At 39.4% G+C, this 17,749-nt stretch overlaps 2 protein-coding genes across 5 annotated transcripts in view; one reads left to right on the top strand and one right to left on the bottom strand.

Annotated features, from left to right (window-relative positions):
• Positions 1-8: 8 nt before the first annotated feature.
• ITGB1BP1 (integrin subunit beta 1 binding protein 1) lies at positions 9-9,761 on the top strand. 2 transcript variants are annotated; one of them, XM_060787817.2, is made up of 7 exons: positions 9-211; positions 1,920-1,994; positions 3,198-3,276; positions 4,241-4,377; positions 5,717-5,809; positions 6,938-7,087; positions 8,694-9,761. In XM_060787817.2, the coding sequence occupies exons 2-7, from the start codon at positions 1,923-1,925 to the stop codon at positions 8,763-8,765; spliced, it is 603 nt and encodes a 200-aa protein (XP_060643800.1). In that variant the 5' UTR covers positions 9-211; positions 1,920-1,922; the 3' UTR covers positions 8,766-9,761. The 2 variants fall into 2 exon arrangements, with proteins under 2 accessions (XP_060643800.1, XP_060643791.1); XM_060787808.2 differs by having other exon boundaries at positions 1,892-1,994.
• A 1,031-nt stretch (positions 9,762-10,792) lies between these two features.
• Positions 10,793-17,749, bottom strand: part of ASAP2 (ArfGAP with SH3 domain, ankyrin repeat and PH domain 2) — a 136,764-nt gene continuing 129,807 nt past the window's right edge. For all 3 annotated transcript variants that reach the window (XM_060787840.2, XM_060787853.2, XM_067468546.1), the window contains 2 exons: positions 17,146-17,268; positions 10,793-15,014 (listed from right to left, as the gene is read on the bottom strand). In XM_060787840.2, the coding sequence (XP_060643823.1) occupies positions 14,940-15,014; positions 17,146-17,268 (198 nt within the window). In that variant the 3' untranslated portion in view covers positions 10,793-14,939. The remainder of the gene's footprint in view (positions 15,015-17,145; positions 17,269-17,749) is intronic.

Here is a 17,749-nt window from a genome sequence, read left to right as displayed (position 1 = left end):
TGAGAGGGAAGAAGGAGCGGAAGTGGGAGGCGGGAGTAGGGCACGAAGCCGGCGGAGTAACACTGTGTGGTTTCCGTGCCTTCCCATTTCTGGGGAACTTCGAGGAGCGGCCTGCGAGGGAGGAAACAAGGTGCTTGGGCTTACCTGAAGGGTTTGCGGCCTTTTTTGCTCTGGAGTTTGACCAGGCCTTTAGCCTTCTCTGCCAAATAAGGTTGGTGCCTCGCAAACTTCAACACTCAAAGGCATTCCAAGGCAGTTACAATGATGTCAAACAGCATCATTCCTACAGTGTAGAGCAGGCCTGGGCAAACTTGGGCCCTCCAGGTGTTTTGGACTCCAACTCCCACCATTCCTAACAGCCTCAGGCCCTTTCCTTTTCCCCCTCAGCCGCTTAAGGAAGGGGCCTGAGGCTGTTAGGAATTGTGGGAGTTGGAGTCCAAAACACCTGGAGGGCCCAAGTTTGCCCAGGCCTGATGTAGAGGCACCCATAATGTTATCTTTCTGTTCTTCCTGCTGCCCAGCCCTAGTGCTGACATATAAGTAAGCATTTCTTTGGCTCCTTCCACACAGCTGAATAAAATCCCACATTATCTGCTTTGGACTGGAATATATGGCAGTATGGACTCAGATGACCCAGTTCAAAGCAGATATTGTGGGATGTTCTGCCTTGATATTCAGGGTCATATGGCTGTGTGGAAGGACCCTTTGTTTCTACGTTCAAGACCCAGAGGCTAAACACTGAAACACTTTTAGGCTCTTTCTACACTGCCAAGTAAAATCCAGATTATCTGCTTTGCACAGGATTATATGGCAGTGTAGAAGCTTTGGATCCAACCCGTCTTTGGGACCACATCTCTTTCTATGAACCGGAGCAGGCTCTGAGATGGACAGGGAGGCCCTTCTCTCAGTCCCACCACCGTCTCAAGCATGGTTATTGGGGACAAGAATAATAGAATCAAAGAGTTGGAAGAGATCTCATGGGCCATCCAGTCCAACCCCCTGCCAAGAAGCAGGAATATTGCATTCAAATCACCCCTGACAGATGGCCATCCAGCCTCTGTTTAAAAGCTTCCAAAGAAGGAGCCTCCACTACACTCCAGGGCAGAGAGTTCCACTGGTGAACAGCTCTCACAGTCAGGAAGTTCTTCCTCGTGTTCAGATGGAATCTCCTTTCTTGTAGTTTGAAGCCATTGTTCCTTGTCCTAATCTCCATGGAAGCAGCAAACTAGCTTGCTCCCTCCTCCCTGTGGCTTCCTCTCACATATTTATACATGGCTATCATATCTCCTCTCATCCTTCTCTTCTTCAGGCTAAATAGAGAGAGGGCCTTCTCTGTGGTGCCCCCCCGCCCCCCCCCCCCCCAGACTCTGGAATACCCTCCCAAAAGAGATTAGATTAGCCCCCACCCTTCAATCTTTCTGTTCCAACCTGAAAACATGGATGTTCACGCAGGCCTTTGACCCTGAGTAGGCTGAATGGGCCCATATGAAGCTGACACTTGGCACCTTGTGAATTGATGGCAGTTAGTTTTATCTACTGTTTTAAAATTGTATTATTTTGATTTCATGCTACATGTGTGAACAGGTGTTGCTGTTATAATTTTTTGTGACTTTTTTATACTTTTGTAGTGTTTTAACATGTGGTATTTTATATATACACCCTGGAGTGTCTTGTAAACCACCCTAAGTCCCTTTGGGGAGATGGTGGCAGGATATAAATAAAGTTTATTATCATTATTAGTAGTTTTCAGTTAGGAATAGATTTTGAGTAGGATATTTGAGTCTCCATCTTAAACATATTGGTACTGTTATTTTATTTTGTGGGTTTATGTGCATTTTTAAGGCGTTCTGTTGCCATAACGTGGTAAACAATACTTGTTCTCTCTTTACAGGATTCACTTTGCTCTTCTCTCTTGACAGAAGATGTTCAGGAAAGGGAAGAAGCGGCACAGCAGTAGTAGCTCCCAGAGCAGCGAGATCAGCACTAAAAGCAAAGTAAGGCCAACGTGGTATTGGGCTGATGTATACAATAATAATGCTTTCATATTACAGGTGATCCTCTGTTTCCATGGGTTCTGCATTCACAGATTCAGCTGTGACTTGAAAATATTTTGAAAAATTCCCTAAAACCAACTTTTGTTGGTTGACCAATTGATTTGAGTAAGTTACATTCCTTTGAGTGGCACCATCACTGGTGGATCTGTTTGTAATTCACTGAAACTGAATAATAAATAATGAGTGATACTCTGAGTGGTACTGTTCCATTATCTGGGTGGAGCCCAAAAGGACACTTAGAGAAATATAGACCATTTTATGGGGTGGAGGGTGAGTTGAAGGAGTTAAATCATTTTCCTCTGGTTTCCTGTTATCCCCCCCCCACCCACCCACCCATGTTGCCACCATTGAAACGACTGTGGTTTGTGACTGGGGGGTGGAGGGAGGGGGGGGGGAATAACCAGCGAAAACAGGGGGGAAATGGTTTAACTCCTTCAACTCCCCCTCTCCCTGATAAAATGGATAAAATTCTCTGTCTAGGCCCCTTTTGGAGTTTGCTCAGATAATGAAACAGTACCCACTGATGATTTGATGAAATACTGTGCTCATTTTTCAAAATACCAGCATGATTTTGTGCCCATTTTCCCTTCAAGACACAATGTGCATTTACATTGTAAAATCAATGCAATTTGATGCCACTTTAACTGTATATTCTCTGGGATCTTGTGGTTGTGAAATGGAAACTCCCATAAATCCATAGCACTGAGGCACAGCAGTTAAAGTGGTGTCACTCTGCTTTAATTTTACAGTGTAGCTGTACCAACACAGAAAGAGTTACAAAGAAATGAATTTTTGAGACTGCATGTATTCTTTTCAATTGGAAATCCCAGTGGGTGCAAAGTGTGGGTTCACACTTTCATATAGAAGTGTCCAATACCCAAAAAATGTCTTTACTGTTTAGAACTATTAAAATGTGAATTATTTAGCATGTTGAAGAAAAAAATGTATTTCTTTGTTGGGTTGTTGTAGGTTTTTTCGGGCTATTTCTTTGTTATCCATTTATGTAAAAAATTGAATACAAGTCCAAAGATCTGTTAAACCTGCATAGATTTAGTGCATCTTTTATTTAAACTTCAGAAAACTGAGAAAATAAATCATAGGGAAGCAAAAACTTCATAACTTTGTTCTATTTGTCTTACCTAGTCAGTGGACTCCAGTCTTGGAGGACTTTCAAGATCTAGCACTGTTGCCAGTCTAGATACAGACTCCACAAAAAGTTCAGGTATGAATCTGATGTACTGAACGGACTATAATTGGTAAATTGTGTAGATGAGAGCTAAAAATGTTAGCCGCTTTGAGTCTCCTTATAGAGGGAAAAAACTGGATATAAATAAACATAAGAAGAAGAAATCTGAATTTTGTCCAGTGCTGTCATTAACAGGAATAGAATTGTCTTAAACAGACAATAACTCAGAAGTTTGTGCTCTCTATAAACCTGTGAAGGAAAGTATGCATGCTTCTGCATAAAAAATTCTTTATATGTAGATTCTTGTGTGATAACTTTCCTCTCTAGTTTTTGCAATATTGACTGTTTTTAGTGGTTTACATTCAGTAATCTTGGGCGGGGAAGAGGCAAAGCCTTAGACTGGAGACTGCATAATCTAAACAGACATGTTAGTTCATACCATTAATGTGAATTTCAGAAAATGTTACAGATATTTGCACCTCTTTCCATGTTTTCATCCTATTATCACACCCCACCAAATAGCTTCTAAGTGAAACATTAGATGGTAAAGTTAATGCAGCCAACTGGAAACAAATCATCCAGGCCCCAAGATACATAAAACAGTGCTCATTCAGCTCCTTTGGCTCTATCCTTCAGCTTTTGCATTAATGTTAGTTGTGTGCTATCAAAGGATTCTTCTGTCATGTGGATCCTTCTAGAACAGGCATGGGCAAACTTTGACCCTCCAGGTGTTTTGGACTTAAACAGCTGGTAGGCTGTTAGGAATTGTGGGAGTTGGTTCAAAACACCTGTAGGGCTGAAGATTGCCCATGCCTGTTCTAGAATGAAGCAGTTCTGAAATCTTGGGAGGATAATGTGGGGTGCAATCCAATAATAGATGCTTTCACTACTCTTGGTGTTCATGCTGCTAAAGCTGAGCCCAGATGCGTGGGATGGATCTTGAGGGGTGTGAGTTAACTTTCATGGTTGGATTCTTGTTTGAATATGTGCTTCTCTATAGGTCAGAGCAATAGCAATTCAGATACTTGTGCAGAATTTAGAGTGAAATATGTTGGTGCCATTGAGAAGTTGAAGCTCGATGAAAGCAAGACTTTGGAAGGGCCGCTGGACTTGATCAACTACATAGATGTGGCACAGGTAAAGACAATGGCCAGTGTCGTATATATTTTAGTATAGCATGGATATGCACCAGTGTAGTTACTCAGGACAATTATTCTGTACTTTCATCAAACATATTAGTTCTAAATTAAGTAGAAATATCTCACCCTAGGTATTTTTATAGGGCAACTATGACACCGGAGTCCCTGGTGGCACAGTGGGTTACTCCACTGAGTTGCTGAACTTGCTGACTGAAAAGTTGGCAGTTCAAATTTGAAGAACGGGGTGAGCTCCCACTGTTAGCCCCAGCTTCTGCCAACCTAGCAGTTTGAAAACATGCAAATGTGAGTAGATCAATAGGTACCGCTCCAGCAGGAAGGTAATGGCACTCCATGCAGTCATGCTGGCCACATAACCTTGGAGTAGTCTGTGGATATTGCCGGCTCTTCGGCTTAGAAATAGAGATGAGCACCACCCTCCAGAGTCAAACAGAACTAGATTTAATCTCAAGGGTAAACCTTTGCCTTTTATGACACCCAACTATTTCTGTTTTTATGTATTGGCTTGCAGCTCTACTGAAGTTCTGATTTACCCCATTTCACCAGTACTGGAATCAGGTTGGGAGGTTGGAGCTACTTGTTTAAATAAACATTAATGCACAAAGTGTATCTGCTGTAGCTTCCAAACAGTTCTGGTTGACCTCAGGTTGTCAGCTTTGGCCAAATAGGTCTCCTGTGTCTTCGTTAAATGGTAGAAATGTATGATGAAGATTGGTCACAATACAACATACATTTAAATATAAATCTGATCAACATATTTGAAGAAGAAATGACATTTCTCATTTTTAATCATGAAACACATTTCTTTCTATTGTTGAAGGCTTCCATTGCTGGAATCACTGGATTGCTGGGAGTTTTCCTGGCTGTATGGCCATGTTCCAGAAGCATTCTCTCCTAACTTTTCACCTGCATCTAAGGCAGGCATCTCACAACCTCTGAGACACAGCCTGGAAAACTCACAGAAACACATTTCTTTCTCACTGTTGTGTTTATGGATTGTTCAACAAAATAGAAATAGCAAAGTTCTTTCCATGACCTGTTTTGATTAAAGCCTAGCCTTTAGTAAATAGTGTCTTAAATGTAGACATTCTAGCAAAACTCAACTTAATTTGAAAAAAAACCCCTATAGTAATCTGTTCATAGTTCACATACTGCTATAATTGCCACCAAACTTTTATTGAGCTTTGATGCTTGTGTATCTTTAATAAGGTTTGCAAGTTACTTGTCTCTTCCAATACTTCTTTCAGGAGTGAATGCTGAGTAACATAACAGTAGTACTGACATGTAAATACAATATTTCTTTCTGTTTTTTTCCAAAGCAAGATGGAAAACTACCCTTTGTTCCAGGGGATGAAGAATTTGTTATGGGAGTGTCCAAGTATGGCATTAAAGTCACAACTTTGGACCAGTATGTAAGTGATAGTTCTGAAATATATTAGTTGTTAACGTTTCTTAGATGTATTTCAAAATAGGGTTAATGCAACTAAGTCCTTGAATCTGACACCTCACACATATAAAGAGGTTGAGATAGGGAAATATTTATGCAACTCCCATTCCAATTTGCAATTACTTAAATGCCTTTCTTTCAAAATGAGTCAAGGAATTGAAATAGTGAGAGGTGGCTCCCACTGAAAGATTGTACTACATGGTTATTCTATTTATGGAATAGCAATCACATATTTTATGGAATACTATGAATATAATTATCCTCTAATTTTGGCCTTCATGCCACTTAAAAGAAAGGCCAATGGAGGTCTCTCATAACAGGTTCCAAACCGTTAGTTTCAGGTAATAGTTTAAGCCCCTGCTACACTGCCATATAATCCAGATTATCAAAGCAGATAATCCACATCTGCTTTGAACTGGATTATATAAGTCTACACTGCCATATAATTCAGTTCAAAGCAGGTAGTCTGGATTTTATATGGCAGTGTAGAAGGGACACAAGCTAATAGTACTCAGAAATATCAGCCTTCCCAGATAAAATAATATTGCCTTGTTCACAGTTTCTCACTTCAGTGCAATGTGTAATCTGTGCCAAAGGGATGAAACAAAAGTGGTGTAAAAGCTTTCTGCAATAAATCCCAGGTTTTTTTTAATCTAGTCCCCAAATGAAGAACTGTAAGGAGTTTGTGCTAAGCTCTTTGAACTTTGATTGACCTTATATGGTATTACAAAAGGTAGCAAGTTTTTACCAAGTTGGAGCCAGTCCTATTAACAGCCTGTTTGTGAGGCTTATGGGACAAAGTAGATTTGAGAAATGAACTCACAAAAGAGAAACTTTGCACAGAATTCTTGAGACAGTTAAGATTTTTTTTTGTGCCCTGACAAATGTAAAGTTTAATCCTTATCTTATTAGTAAAGGAGATAATAATTTCTCTAACTCACAAATAGGATTTCTGCAAGGTATTTTTTTTTGTAAATAAACCATAGATCACTCATTCCCAAATACATAAGGCAACATCTTAGAAGTTTTGTACTTATGAAGTGAACTAGTATCTATTTTACTCCTGTACTAAATTAACTTGGACAACTTTCAGGATGTTCTGCATAGACATGCGCTCTACCTAATTGTTCGCATGGTCTGCTATGATGATGGCCTTGGCGCAGGCAAGAGTTTGCTGGCTTTGAAAACAACCGATATGAACTATGAAGAATACAGCCTTTGGATATACCAGTGTAATAGTTTGGTGAGGTGATTTTTTTTATTTTTAAAGGCCACATATACAATGGGATCTAAAGATTGACAGAAATTTAATGTGTACCATACTAATAGTATGCATTCCCAGTACCTTTACTTAGCCAAAACTGTGATGAAGGGTTTTAACAGGAGGAGGAGCAGAAGCTTGGGACACACTTGGAAGAACAGTGTGGTCGCCAAACCTCTTACTATCTAAGTAACATTTATATAATATATTTTAACAAACTTCGCTGGATTGCTGTGAGTTTTCCGGACTGTATGGCCATGTTCTAGAAGCATTTTCTCCTGACATTCTGGCCACATTTATGGCAAGCATCCTCAGAGGTTGTGAGGTCTTTTGGAAACTAGGCACGGGAGGTTTATATATCTGTGGAATGTCCAGCGTGGGAGAAAGAACTCGTCTGCTTGAGGCAGGTGAGAATTTTGCATTTTGCCAATTTGATATTTAATGGCCTTGTAGCTTCAAAGCCTGGCTGATTGCTGCCTGGGAAAAACCTTTGTTGGGAGGTGTGTATCTGGCCCTGATTGTTTCTTGTCTGGAATTCCTGTTTTCTGAGTGTTGCTTTTTATTTACTGTCCTGATTTTAGAATTTTGTAATACTGGTAAACTTTACTGGCTCACTTATATTGCAATGTAAGAGCAGACCTTTACTGGATATGAGCATTAGAGAACTGCAAAATCCCAATTCCTGCAGATGAAAGTCCATTCATGAAGACATATGTCCCCAACGGGGTTCAGGGCATTATGCTATGAACACAAACATAGATGTTGTGCATTTTTCAGCTGGATTTATCAGTTTTAGTGATCAGTGAACAATCATGAGATACTTCATTCAAATCATTAAATTGGTGCTTGCTCTTGGTGATAAAAAGCAATTTTTGGTATTGAGCACCTGTTCAGTCTTATTTTATTTCACACCCTTCTTTCAATGTGGTTGGAGAGTCCTGGTGGAATTAATGTTTAAGTACTCCATACTATAATAGTCAGTGACAAAACATCATTCCCTTTTTCTCCTCTAGTTTCTGTTTTTCTTATATGAGGGCCCTTGTAGAAATGTATTACAGGCATACTAGCTATGACCTTCCAAACTGAAATGGCTAGGAAGTCTTTATAAATATTCATATTTGTCTGCTTCAGAGGCATGACACTTCATTCTCCCAAATCTGTCTGAGTTTCTCCTAATTTGGTCTTGTATTTGAAATTCATCTGAACCTGAAGCACGTCTATCATGTCATAGAGCAGGAATAGAGAACATGTGGCTTTCTAGATATTGAACTATAATTCTTATGAGGCTCCTTTATTGGCTAGAACAGATATGGATTAAAACTGTTTTGGACTTCAACTCCCATAATTCGTAACGGCCTACTGTTAGGAATTGTGGGAATTGAAGTCCAAAATACCTGGAGTGCCCAAGTTTGCTCATGCCTAGGCTAGAAGGTAGTTATAATTCAACGAAGTCTGGAAGACCACACATTTCCGTACCATGTCATCAGAGAAACAAGGCATGCCTTGAGATGAGTTCTGCAAGATTGAATTGTACTGTAAACTAGTGGAAATGATTTTTTTAATGACTTCTTATTTCCTAAACTTATAGGAACAAGCACAAGCCATTTGTAAGATGCTCTCCACGGCCTTTGACTCAGTTTTAACATCTGAGAAGCCCTGAATTTCAGTAGCTCCACTTCATACCGAGAGGAAGTACTACTTGCTGCAGCTGCAGGAATTGTAGGCCAAACAAGCACTTTGGTACAGATGAACTGGATTTTTATTTGTAAAGAACTGCTTCACCTCTTCAAAGGAAAAGCGGCTGTTTTTTGTAAATGTTTGTTTTTAAACTATATGACCAAGAGCCTAATCAAGACTGAATAATATAAGCTAGCTTATGTGAAGGAACTTGTAGAGCAGGAGTGGGCACAGTGCAGCCTACAAGCCACATTGTGGCCCCCGGGACCCCCCTCAAGGATCAACCATTTTTGTTGTTTTGGTTTTTTTGCAAAAATCAAAATCAAATACTTCTCCAAAAGGTTCAAAGGTTTGCTCTAGAAGTTGTTGAAGGTATTTCCACATGGTATCAAAGTGGTATTTTGCAAAACATCCCCCTCCCTAAATGTCTTCTGTTCCACAGAAGGCATTTGGTGGCAAAAATAAATCCCTCTAAGGCAGAGCTTTCCAAACTGTGTGTCGCGGCACGTTAAGTGTGTTGGCTACAGTGTGTCGCATTAATGTAATGAGAACCCCTGGGTCTATGTAAAATAAACAACAAATCCTATATTTAAATGAAAGGTTTTCATGGGATATGTTGTATCCCCCATACATTCCATCGTCATAATTCATGCAGGTTTCTGTACCTTTTATCAGGGGCTAGTTTACCCTCATTTACTAGTAAAACACCCTGAGTCCCCCCTGGGAGAGAGGGCAGGATTATTATTATTATTATTATTATTATTATTATTATTATGTCAGGAAATCAAGAATGTGTAAAAAGCGAGTCCCCAACATGAAATGTCTGAAAGGCTCTGCTCTAAGATCTCTTGGAGGGCAGATGTGGCCTCTTAGTCTTTCCTGCTATAGACTGATATTTTCATATGAATTCAAAATAAACTTTGCTTCTCTGAGCTCCTTTTTTTTACAACTTGAATAAAAAAAGTTAATTGAAAACCTACCTTGGTAAGAATTGTTAGATTACTTCGACCACAGCTTTGTAAACTTTTTCCATTTGTGCCCCCCCCCCCTTCCATCTGAGAAAAAAAATGGCACCCCTTTCTGCTTGAAATATTTTACATGATCTTGGGTATATAGATATATAAAATAGGTATAAAAACCAAACATTTACTGATAACAAATCAACGTGTGCAAAGATTGCTAAACAGGATGATTTTCCTTTTTTGTGGAGTACAGCTGAAGCATTTTCTTCTGAGTCTATTATAAACACTGCACGCAGTTGCTAACAGATTTGGGTAAATGTCTAGATGACATTCAGAAACCATTTATTGTTGTCAATTTTTTGGGACCCCGACATTGAGCTCGGGAAAACTCCCATTTGGGATTGGAGCCCACTTAACTACAGCCTTTGCTGTCTGCAGAAATTTGGTTTCAGGACCCCCATGGATACAAAACCCATGAATGCTGTAGTTCCACAATGTTGTAGTAAAACTGTGTCTTTTATAAAATAGTGTCCTTTGGAACCCCCAATGCCACAGCAGGTTAAACTGCTGAGCTACTGAAGTTGCCGACCGAAAGGTTGGCAGTTTGAATCCAAGGAGTAGATCAATAGGTACCCCTCCGTCGGAACGGTAATGGCGCTCCCTGCAGTCATGCTGACCACATGACATTGGAGGTGTCTACGGGCTTAGAAATGGAGATGAGCACCACCCCCAGAATCAAACTCGACTAGACTTAATGTCAGAGGAAACCTTTACCTTATATAAAACAGCAAAATCAAGGTTTGCTTTCATTAAAAAAAATTTCAAGCCATGAATAGATAGAGGCAATTATACTTAACACCCACAAATATTCAAGCACATACACCAGGGTATGCTTTACTTCACCATTTGTCTCTAAAGAATGAAAGAGGGATTCGGTTTTAAAATTAAAATTAAGACAATCTGCTCATAATATACAGTGATACATGTGGACATGGTTGGATTTATAGTTATTCTTGTAACAATGCCACACAGTTCGTAACAAAGTCAATAAGAGGCTTAAAAGTAGTTTATTTTTCCAGTTAAGTGACTGGTTTAACAAAAGTAAAATTAATCATGCTCGAATTATAAATCAATGTATCCAGACACAAAAAAAAATTGATTTCGGTTATACAATGTATACAGTTGCTCTGCAACTAAACAATCAAAACCATCACACTTAAAATTATACATCTCAAGTAGCATTCTGAGCTGCGTCGTAAGTGTCATATGCTCCTTTTAAAAATAGTCAAACACAGTAATTGTGTGCTCACTAACAGTTTGCTGAATATCATCTGTTTTTGTGAAGGATCACATGACCTGATTGACTTGGAAAAAAATATTCAAATACTTGACGGATAGTTATGAAGTGTGTCAAACAGTGCCAAAAACCCAAAGTGAACTTTTAAAATAGACGCCTTTATTCCAAGCCCAGAGTCATCACATTGTAGTTTGAGAAACACTTTTAAACTGAACCTGATTTAAGTATTTGCAGGACACCTGAAAAGAGTGTAAACAAAGGTTGGCTCCATGCATTTACTTCAGCTGAGCTCAGACCATTCCAGGCATATTCAGTGACATTTGACTTCTCCCTCCTTTGATTGACATATTATTATTCTCTTTTGAGAGTTTCCTGGGTTTCAAAAGAGGCTTGTGAGGAGACAGCAGAGGTGTTCATGTGAAAACCTTTTCAGGATCCTAGTTGATGTGATATTTAAGGGCTAAAAAAAAACCACTTCCCAATGCTGCTTTGCACATATTATTTGTAAGCTTCTGTGTTAAAAATACTGTACATAAGTGAATCGTGCAAAATAATGTGCCAATTTATTTTCTAGCATTTATCAGGCATAGAAGCATAAAAAATAGTGTTAAAAGCCGAATGGAACCGACCAGGCTCTGAATGAATGTGTAGTGGCAAACTATTATTCTAATATACATATATGTTTTAGCAGGAACTTTGAATATGCAGACTTGGCTTTAAAAACCCGCAACAAAACTATCCTGAAACATTCCAGTTTTCCCCCCATAAACACTGCAACAGCCTGTATCAAAGTGGTTTTTTCTTTTTTTATATATATATAAGCCAATGGATTTGCAGCCAAACATTGGACAAGTTGTCTTAAATGTACCATTTTAAGCAAGGCAGCAATAAAAGGGTGAGACTGGGCATCCCCTCTCCAAATATAAATATACCAATTGGCCTTTCTCCCCATCTGTTCCAATCTATTCTAGCTGATATATACATAATTTCTGAGTCAGAAATTCAAAGTTCTCTTGATAAATCTAGAGATACAATAGTCACAAAACTTGTGATCAAAGCCAATGTGACCTGGACATTTGATATTCTAATCCTATGCTACCGCTGCACCTTTCGGGTAGCATATATGCAAAATAAAAACCTGTTACGATATCACAATATACAAACATTAAAAGGACATTGCTATGTTCTGTAATAGATTATTATTATTCATTTGGAATTATGAAATCTATTCACAATTATTAACAGTGTTAACTACCATGTTTCAGAGTACATTTGAAGTATACAGTGTGAATCTGCAAATAGACATTGAACCAATCGCAGGGCAGTGACCTATGCCATAATACATGGAGCACTGCTTCACCACAATGTGCTTTCAAAACAAAAAGGTTAGATGCTATAAATTATGTTGTGTGTATATAAAAAGTGAGTAAATTAATCCACAGCTATGTTTATTTGCCAATCGTTGGTATCTGACATGGGTTTATTCATATTACCTTAAAGATGGCTGAAGAATGAAATAAGGTTTAAGCCATATTTAGTATAGAAAAGTATGACCTCATGTCTATAAAGTATGAGGTGATCAGATTCAGCGTCAAAACCAAATATCTACATCAAATTATTAAAATATTTCTTTTGCAAAACCGGTCTTTCTAGCACAATTTTTAATAAATAAATATGCAGTTACTTTTTTATTTCTTGTAGATCCCATACAAGTATATGTTTCCAGCATTCATACACTGTGGGGGGGAAGAAAAGATATTCCCAGCTAGAGGTTATGGCCACACATCTCAGGTGGCAGAAATGTTCCCCTTTTCACCAGCTTTGGGGGGAAAGTATTGGCTGGTTATGTGGCAAGTTTTACTTAGAAACATTCCTTGATGTTAGAAGGCTGTGGTTTTGCACCCCAGTCTTAAGGCTTCTTCTTTGCATTATGGGAGAGATAGGCAGGGTTTTGCAAAGCCACCTTCCTGTCCGGTCCCTATAATAAAGCAACAGGGATGGGGAATTTTTGGCTTTTCCACTGTTTTGAGCTACAACTCCCAGGAGCCTCAGCAAGCACATCCAATAATAGTGGATGATGATGAGAGCTGTGGACTACAATATCTAGGCTAGGGGAGCCTCCCATCCCGGCTGTAAATACATCTCATCCCTTCCTCTGTATTACAAGGTGGACAGGACATTAGAGCTTTTCAGCAGCTCATTCGGTGTTAGATCCCTATTTAATGGTAGTATAACAATAGCAGGAAAAATACAAGTGGTTTAATCACTGGTTTGTTAAGGTTATGTTAGATGTGAAACAACTTGTTCCTTGTGTAACAAAAGTTTGCCCCTTGGACTCAATTTTGCAAGATGGCAGAGATCTATCACACTTAAGGGGTGGAGACAGTCTATTCAGTGCATCATGTAATCATTGCAAATTTTCAGATTTCAGGCTTCTGTGATCATTTTGCTGATTGTCCTGCAAGAGCCTGATGCTATGTGGATATGTATCCTCCTATTCATACATACCTTTTTTTCCTCTGTTTTTTTTTTTTACTATACAATATGTCTATGAGAAACACATACCATGTTTAAGGTACTCACATACACCATATGTATTGGTTTGGGTGTGTTATTGGGGCTTAGACACATTTTTAACTCTCAGTCCTCTCTACCCACACATTGGCATAGATTTCTAATGAGTATTGTGGATTTATCAATTCCAAGCGCACCTGAGTGGAGAAGAATATCTCCATTTGTAATTGCTTTTCAATAAATGGAAGCACTAGGACCTTGGTGGGACATCTGTGTGTTTCTACAAAGGAGTCCAGTCCCCAGGAAACTTCACCTGAACCCACTTGTGTCAAACTCAGGGTTCACAGGCCGACATGTCATTTCATGTGGCACTCCAGATGCTGACTACAACTGTATTTCTCCTCATTTAAGGGCATGACTAGGGCTGATGGGAGTTGGGATACAGTAACATCTGGTAGGCTGCAGTTCTGTTCAGTCAGGATAGCTGGGTTTCAATTTAGACACAAGGCTTGTAGACAGGTTGTCTGACATTAAAATGTCCTTTAACTTTTCCCCAAACTTATGAGTCACAAGTGCTATTGGGCTGCAATTCCCATTCTCCCAGTCCGCATGGCAGATCATCAGAAGTGATAAGAGTTGTCAATATCATCTGGGCTCCCAAATTGGGTAACAACTTAAAGAGCACCAACCATGATGTAAAAAAATATAGTTGGCTCTCTGTATCCATGTTTTCTCCATGTATGGATTCAGTGGCCCTCTGAAGGCAGCCATAAGAGCCTCGATGAAAATGAGCTTGACACCCCTGAACCAATGGATGAAAGCAAAGGTAATAAGAAATTGGATACCAGCTATCGTTTGTCGCTCGATTTGTGTACTATATAAAAGCAGAAGAAACTGCCACTCTTAAAACTGAAGTTTTCAGTGCAGCTGCACTGTCCTGAGATAAGTCTCAAGACACTGAGTGCAAAGATGAGATTTGCATGACAGGCACTGAAATGTCATACAGTAACGCAGTCAAGTCATTAATCTCTTGGCTCAGACTGTCGGTCCATTTCCACACTTCATGAACCACAGAGTCAGGAATGTTTTTGCTCACTGAAGTGAGAAAGGAGAGTGCCTAGTGCACTAAAATGTATGAAAATAGATGTTTTTCATGGAATAGGTATAGGTATCTTGTGTTCTTGGGGCTTTCCAATGAAAACATTTGGTTTATAGTATAAAGTAAACCCTCCCATGTGTAAATAATAATAATAAAAAAACTTAAGTTACATCATGAGGATGTCCATAATGTTGGTGTATAGGTCATAAAATATCCTGGTGAAACATCTGAATACGAGGCAGGGAGCCGCCGTGAAATCTAGAAATGAAATGTCTCTCCATCTATTCAATCAACAATAAAGTGCACAAACGATACAGGAAAAGCGCCTTTCCGGGTGGGATCGCCATCAATATGTCCAATCTGGAAAAGACAAAACACTTTTTAAAGTAACAAAAGTTGAGGTGCCTCTAGAAAGGAGTCTTCCATTATTTAAGTTGTTATAACCATGTATAATTGCTCAAAAAGAATGAACCCCCAGCTATCAAACACAGATATCTACACAAAAAACAACACTACTTGGTTTTCATTTCTTACTAGTTGCCTGCCGGCTAAAGCAAAGTTATTAAGAGAATAGTCCTATTTTTTTTAAAAAAAAAAGAGGTTGAAGGAGGGACATTTAGTTCCTCTCAAAACAGTTTTATTAATTTTTAAGATCCTAATTTTCCACCCAAATTCCCAAACTGACTCATAAAATGTCTGTTCTGTACCTAAAAATGATTTAGGTAAATAAAAAATAAAAATTTTCTAAGATCTACAGAGACACTCGCTGGAACACCTCAGCAAGTGAGAGTCCAAAAGTGGCAGGCTCAAACCCAGAACCTCAACCAATGGCTGATACCAAATGAGAGACTCCCCCCTGGGCACACAGAGGACTGGGCGACTTGGAAGGCGCTGAACAGACTGCGCTCTGGCACCACGAGATGCAGGGGCAACTTCAAGAAATGGGGCTACAAAGTGGAATCCTCAACATGCGAGTGCGGAGAAGAGCAAACCACTGACCACCTGCTGCAATGCAACCTGAGCCCAGCCACATGCACAAGGGAGGACCTTCTTGCAGCAACACTAGAAGCACTCCAAGTGGCCAGCTACTGGTCAAAGGACATTTAATCAACTACCAAATTCACACATTTTGTATTTTCTCTGTTTGTTTGCTTTGTTCTGTTAGAAATGTAATATAATTGACTGGCTGCACTGACACGAGAAATAAATAACCTAAAAGTGAAAAATCAATATTCCTTTAAGAGCAAAAATGATTTTTTTTTCCTTCAAATTTTCATTCATACTATCCAAAATCTGCTCATTTTTTTTCAATGGGCTGCTCCACTAATACACAGAAGAAGAAAATACATGTGTGCAGGCATATTCCTCTTCTCATGTGGATAGTTTCCTCAATAGCTGAGGGAGGCCAAGATTGAAAATGAAAGTATTCAATCTGTCCTTCCCATAATTCCACAATGGAGTTAATGCAGAACACATGGATTCACTCTGCCTTACTAGCTGGCTATATTTGGCTGATGAACAGACTTCTAGGTTGGTTAACAAAGCTGGGGCAAGGGCACTTTATTTCACATATAGCTGACTAAGGTGGTGAACTGGTTTCCTACTTAGCTGTTTCCTGAAGTGGAAGAGGGGGATTGTGGGAGAAAGTGCTCTTAATCCCACCCTTATCCCCCCCCCCCATCTTATAAAGATATTGTCAGAAATATAAAAAAATTAACTAGGTATTTTTAATTACAAAGTGTGAGTCAAGCACCAAAATGGTTAAATGGATGCAGTTCAATATAAGTAGGTGTTCCTGTAGCTTAGTACTCAGTGTTAGTTGCCCTCCGTATGAAGAGGCTTCAGTCTGAGAGAGGCCTCAGTGTAAGGTAGGCCTCAGAGTTAAGAGAGGCCTGGCGTGAGAAGGCTTCAGTAAGAGAAGCCCCAGGTTGAAGGCCACGTGTATCAAGCTCCAGTGGGAAGGCCGCTGTGTGTAAAAGGCTACTGTGTAAAGCTCCTGTGTAACTTCGGTATGAGAAGAGGCTCTGTGAGAGTGTTTATCTGCATGAGAAAGAAGCAAAGAAGAAAGTATAAAGAACTTTGTGTTATGGAAACCTTGTTCTTAAAAATAGTACAGCCATATTATTTAGATATAAAGAAAAGCTTCCTATGGAAGAGATAACATTGGTCTGTGTGTTTTTGTTCTTTTTATCACTTTGGGCTATTGGCGATGGGTCGCACACTGCTGCTGATAAGTTACTCTGTTGTACATGTATGAGAAGGGTCTTTTGTTAATAAGCCCACTCACCCAACAGATATAAGCTACAGTAAAGCAAGAGATTTTTTCTTAGAAATCTCTGGCTTAAGGCCCTCAAGTAGCTGAAAGGCCAGGCTTCCTTTTACCTTTCCATTTTTCCTCATATTACTTCTTGAAAAGTAATACGAAAGTTTGTCATACCTTTTGGTTTATAGAATATACACCAACATGCCCTAAAGCCTTCGACATACTTACCCACCACTCCTGATCTTCCTCGCCATCAACTATGATGATATCACCCTCTGAAAAGGTTAGTTCATCTGGATTATCTGCCACACAGTTATAAATTGCTTTTACTCTCTTGGGTTTTGTTTTTGACTGAAAGAGAAGCAAAAACAAGATCAGATGAATAATATGCAGAAAACAGAAGCATGGTTGAGAGAAGTAGAGCACTTCGCATTCACGTTGTTGGAGCAGGAGTTGCCTTCACTTAGTTATATCATTATGGTCCCTCATAACAAATAGTGAGCTGTAGTTCCACATCTAGATGGCTGATTGATGCCCACTCTTGGCCTATAATGACTGGTAGCAAAGGGTTACTCCTGTGCAAAAAAGAGTGGGAACTGGGAAGGAATTAATACCTTCTTCACCAATTACAGATACCACATTTAATAAATACAACAATTTCACTTTTATCCTGCTTTTTTTTAATTACCTTACCTCTGAAACAGGAGAGGGGTGATCCAGGCACAAACAAACCAATCTCTTTCTGTTTGCTTTTTTAAAAAATTGCTTTGCTTCTGAGAAAGGAAAGAGGAGGGAAGATTCCTCCTTCCTTTCTTCCTTCTTCTCCAAAGGT

The sequence above is a fragment of the Anolis sagrei genome, chromosome 1, assembly GCF_037176765.1.
Source record: "Anolis sagrei isolate rAnoSag1 chromosome 1, rAnoSag1.mat, whole genome shotgun sequence".
NCBI classification, from domain to species: Eukaryota; Metazoa; Chordata; class Lepidosauria; order Squamata; family Dactyloidae; genus Anolis; species Anolis sagrei.
The sequence above is the reverse complement of the archived record's forward strand: the minus strand, read 5'-3'. Positions and strand labels throughout refer to the sequence as shown.

Coding starts and splice junctions, on each gene's coding strand:
- ITGB1BP1 (XM_060787817.2), top strand. CDS start 1,923: ATGTTCAGGAAAGGGAAGAAGCGGCACAGCAGTAGTAGCTCCCAGAGC. Junction 1,995..3,197: donor AGATCAGCACTAAAAGCAAA/GTAAGGCCAACG, acceptor TGTCTTACCTAG/TCAGTGGACTCCAGTCTTGG. Junction 5,810..6,937: donor TCACAACTTTGGACCAGTAT/GTAAGTGATAGT, acceptor GACAACTTTCAG/GATGTTCTGCATAGACATGC.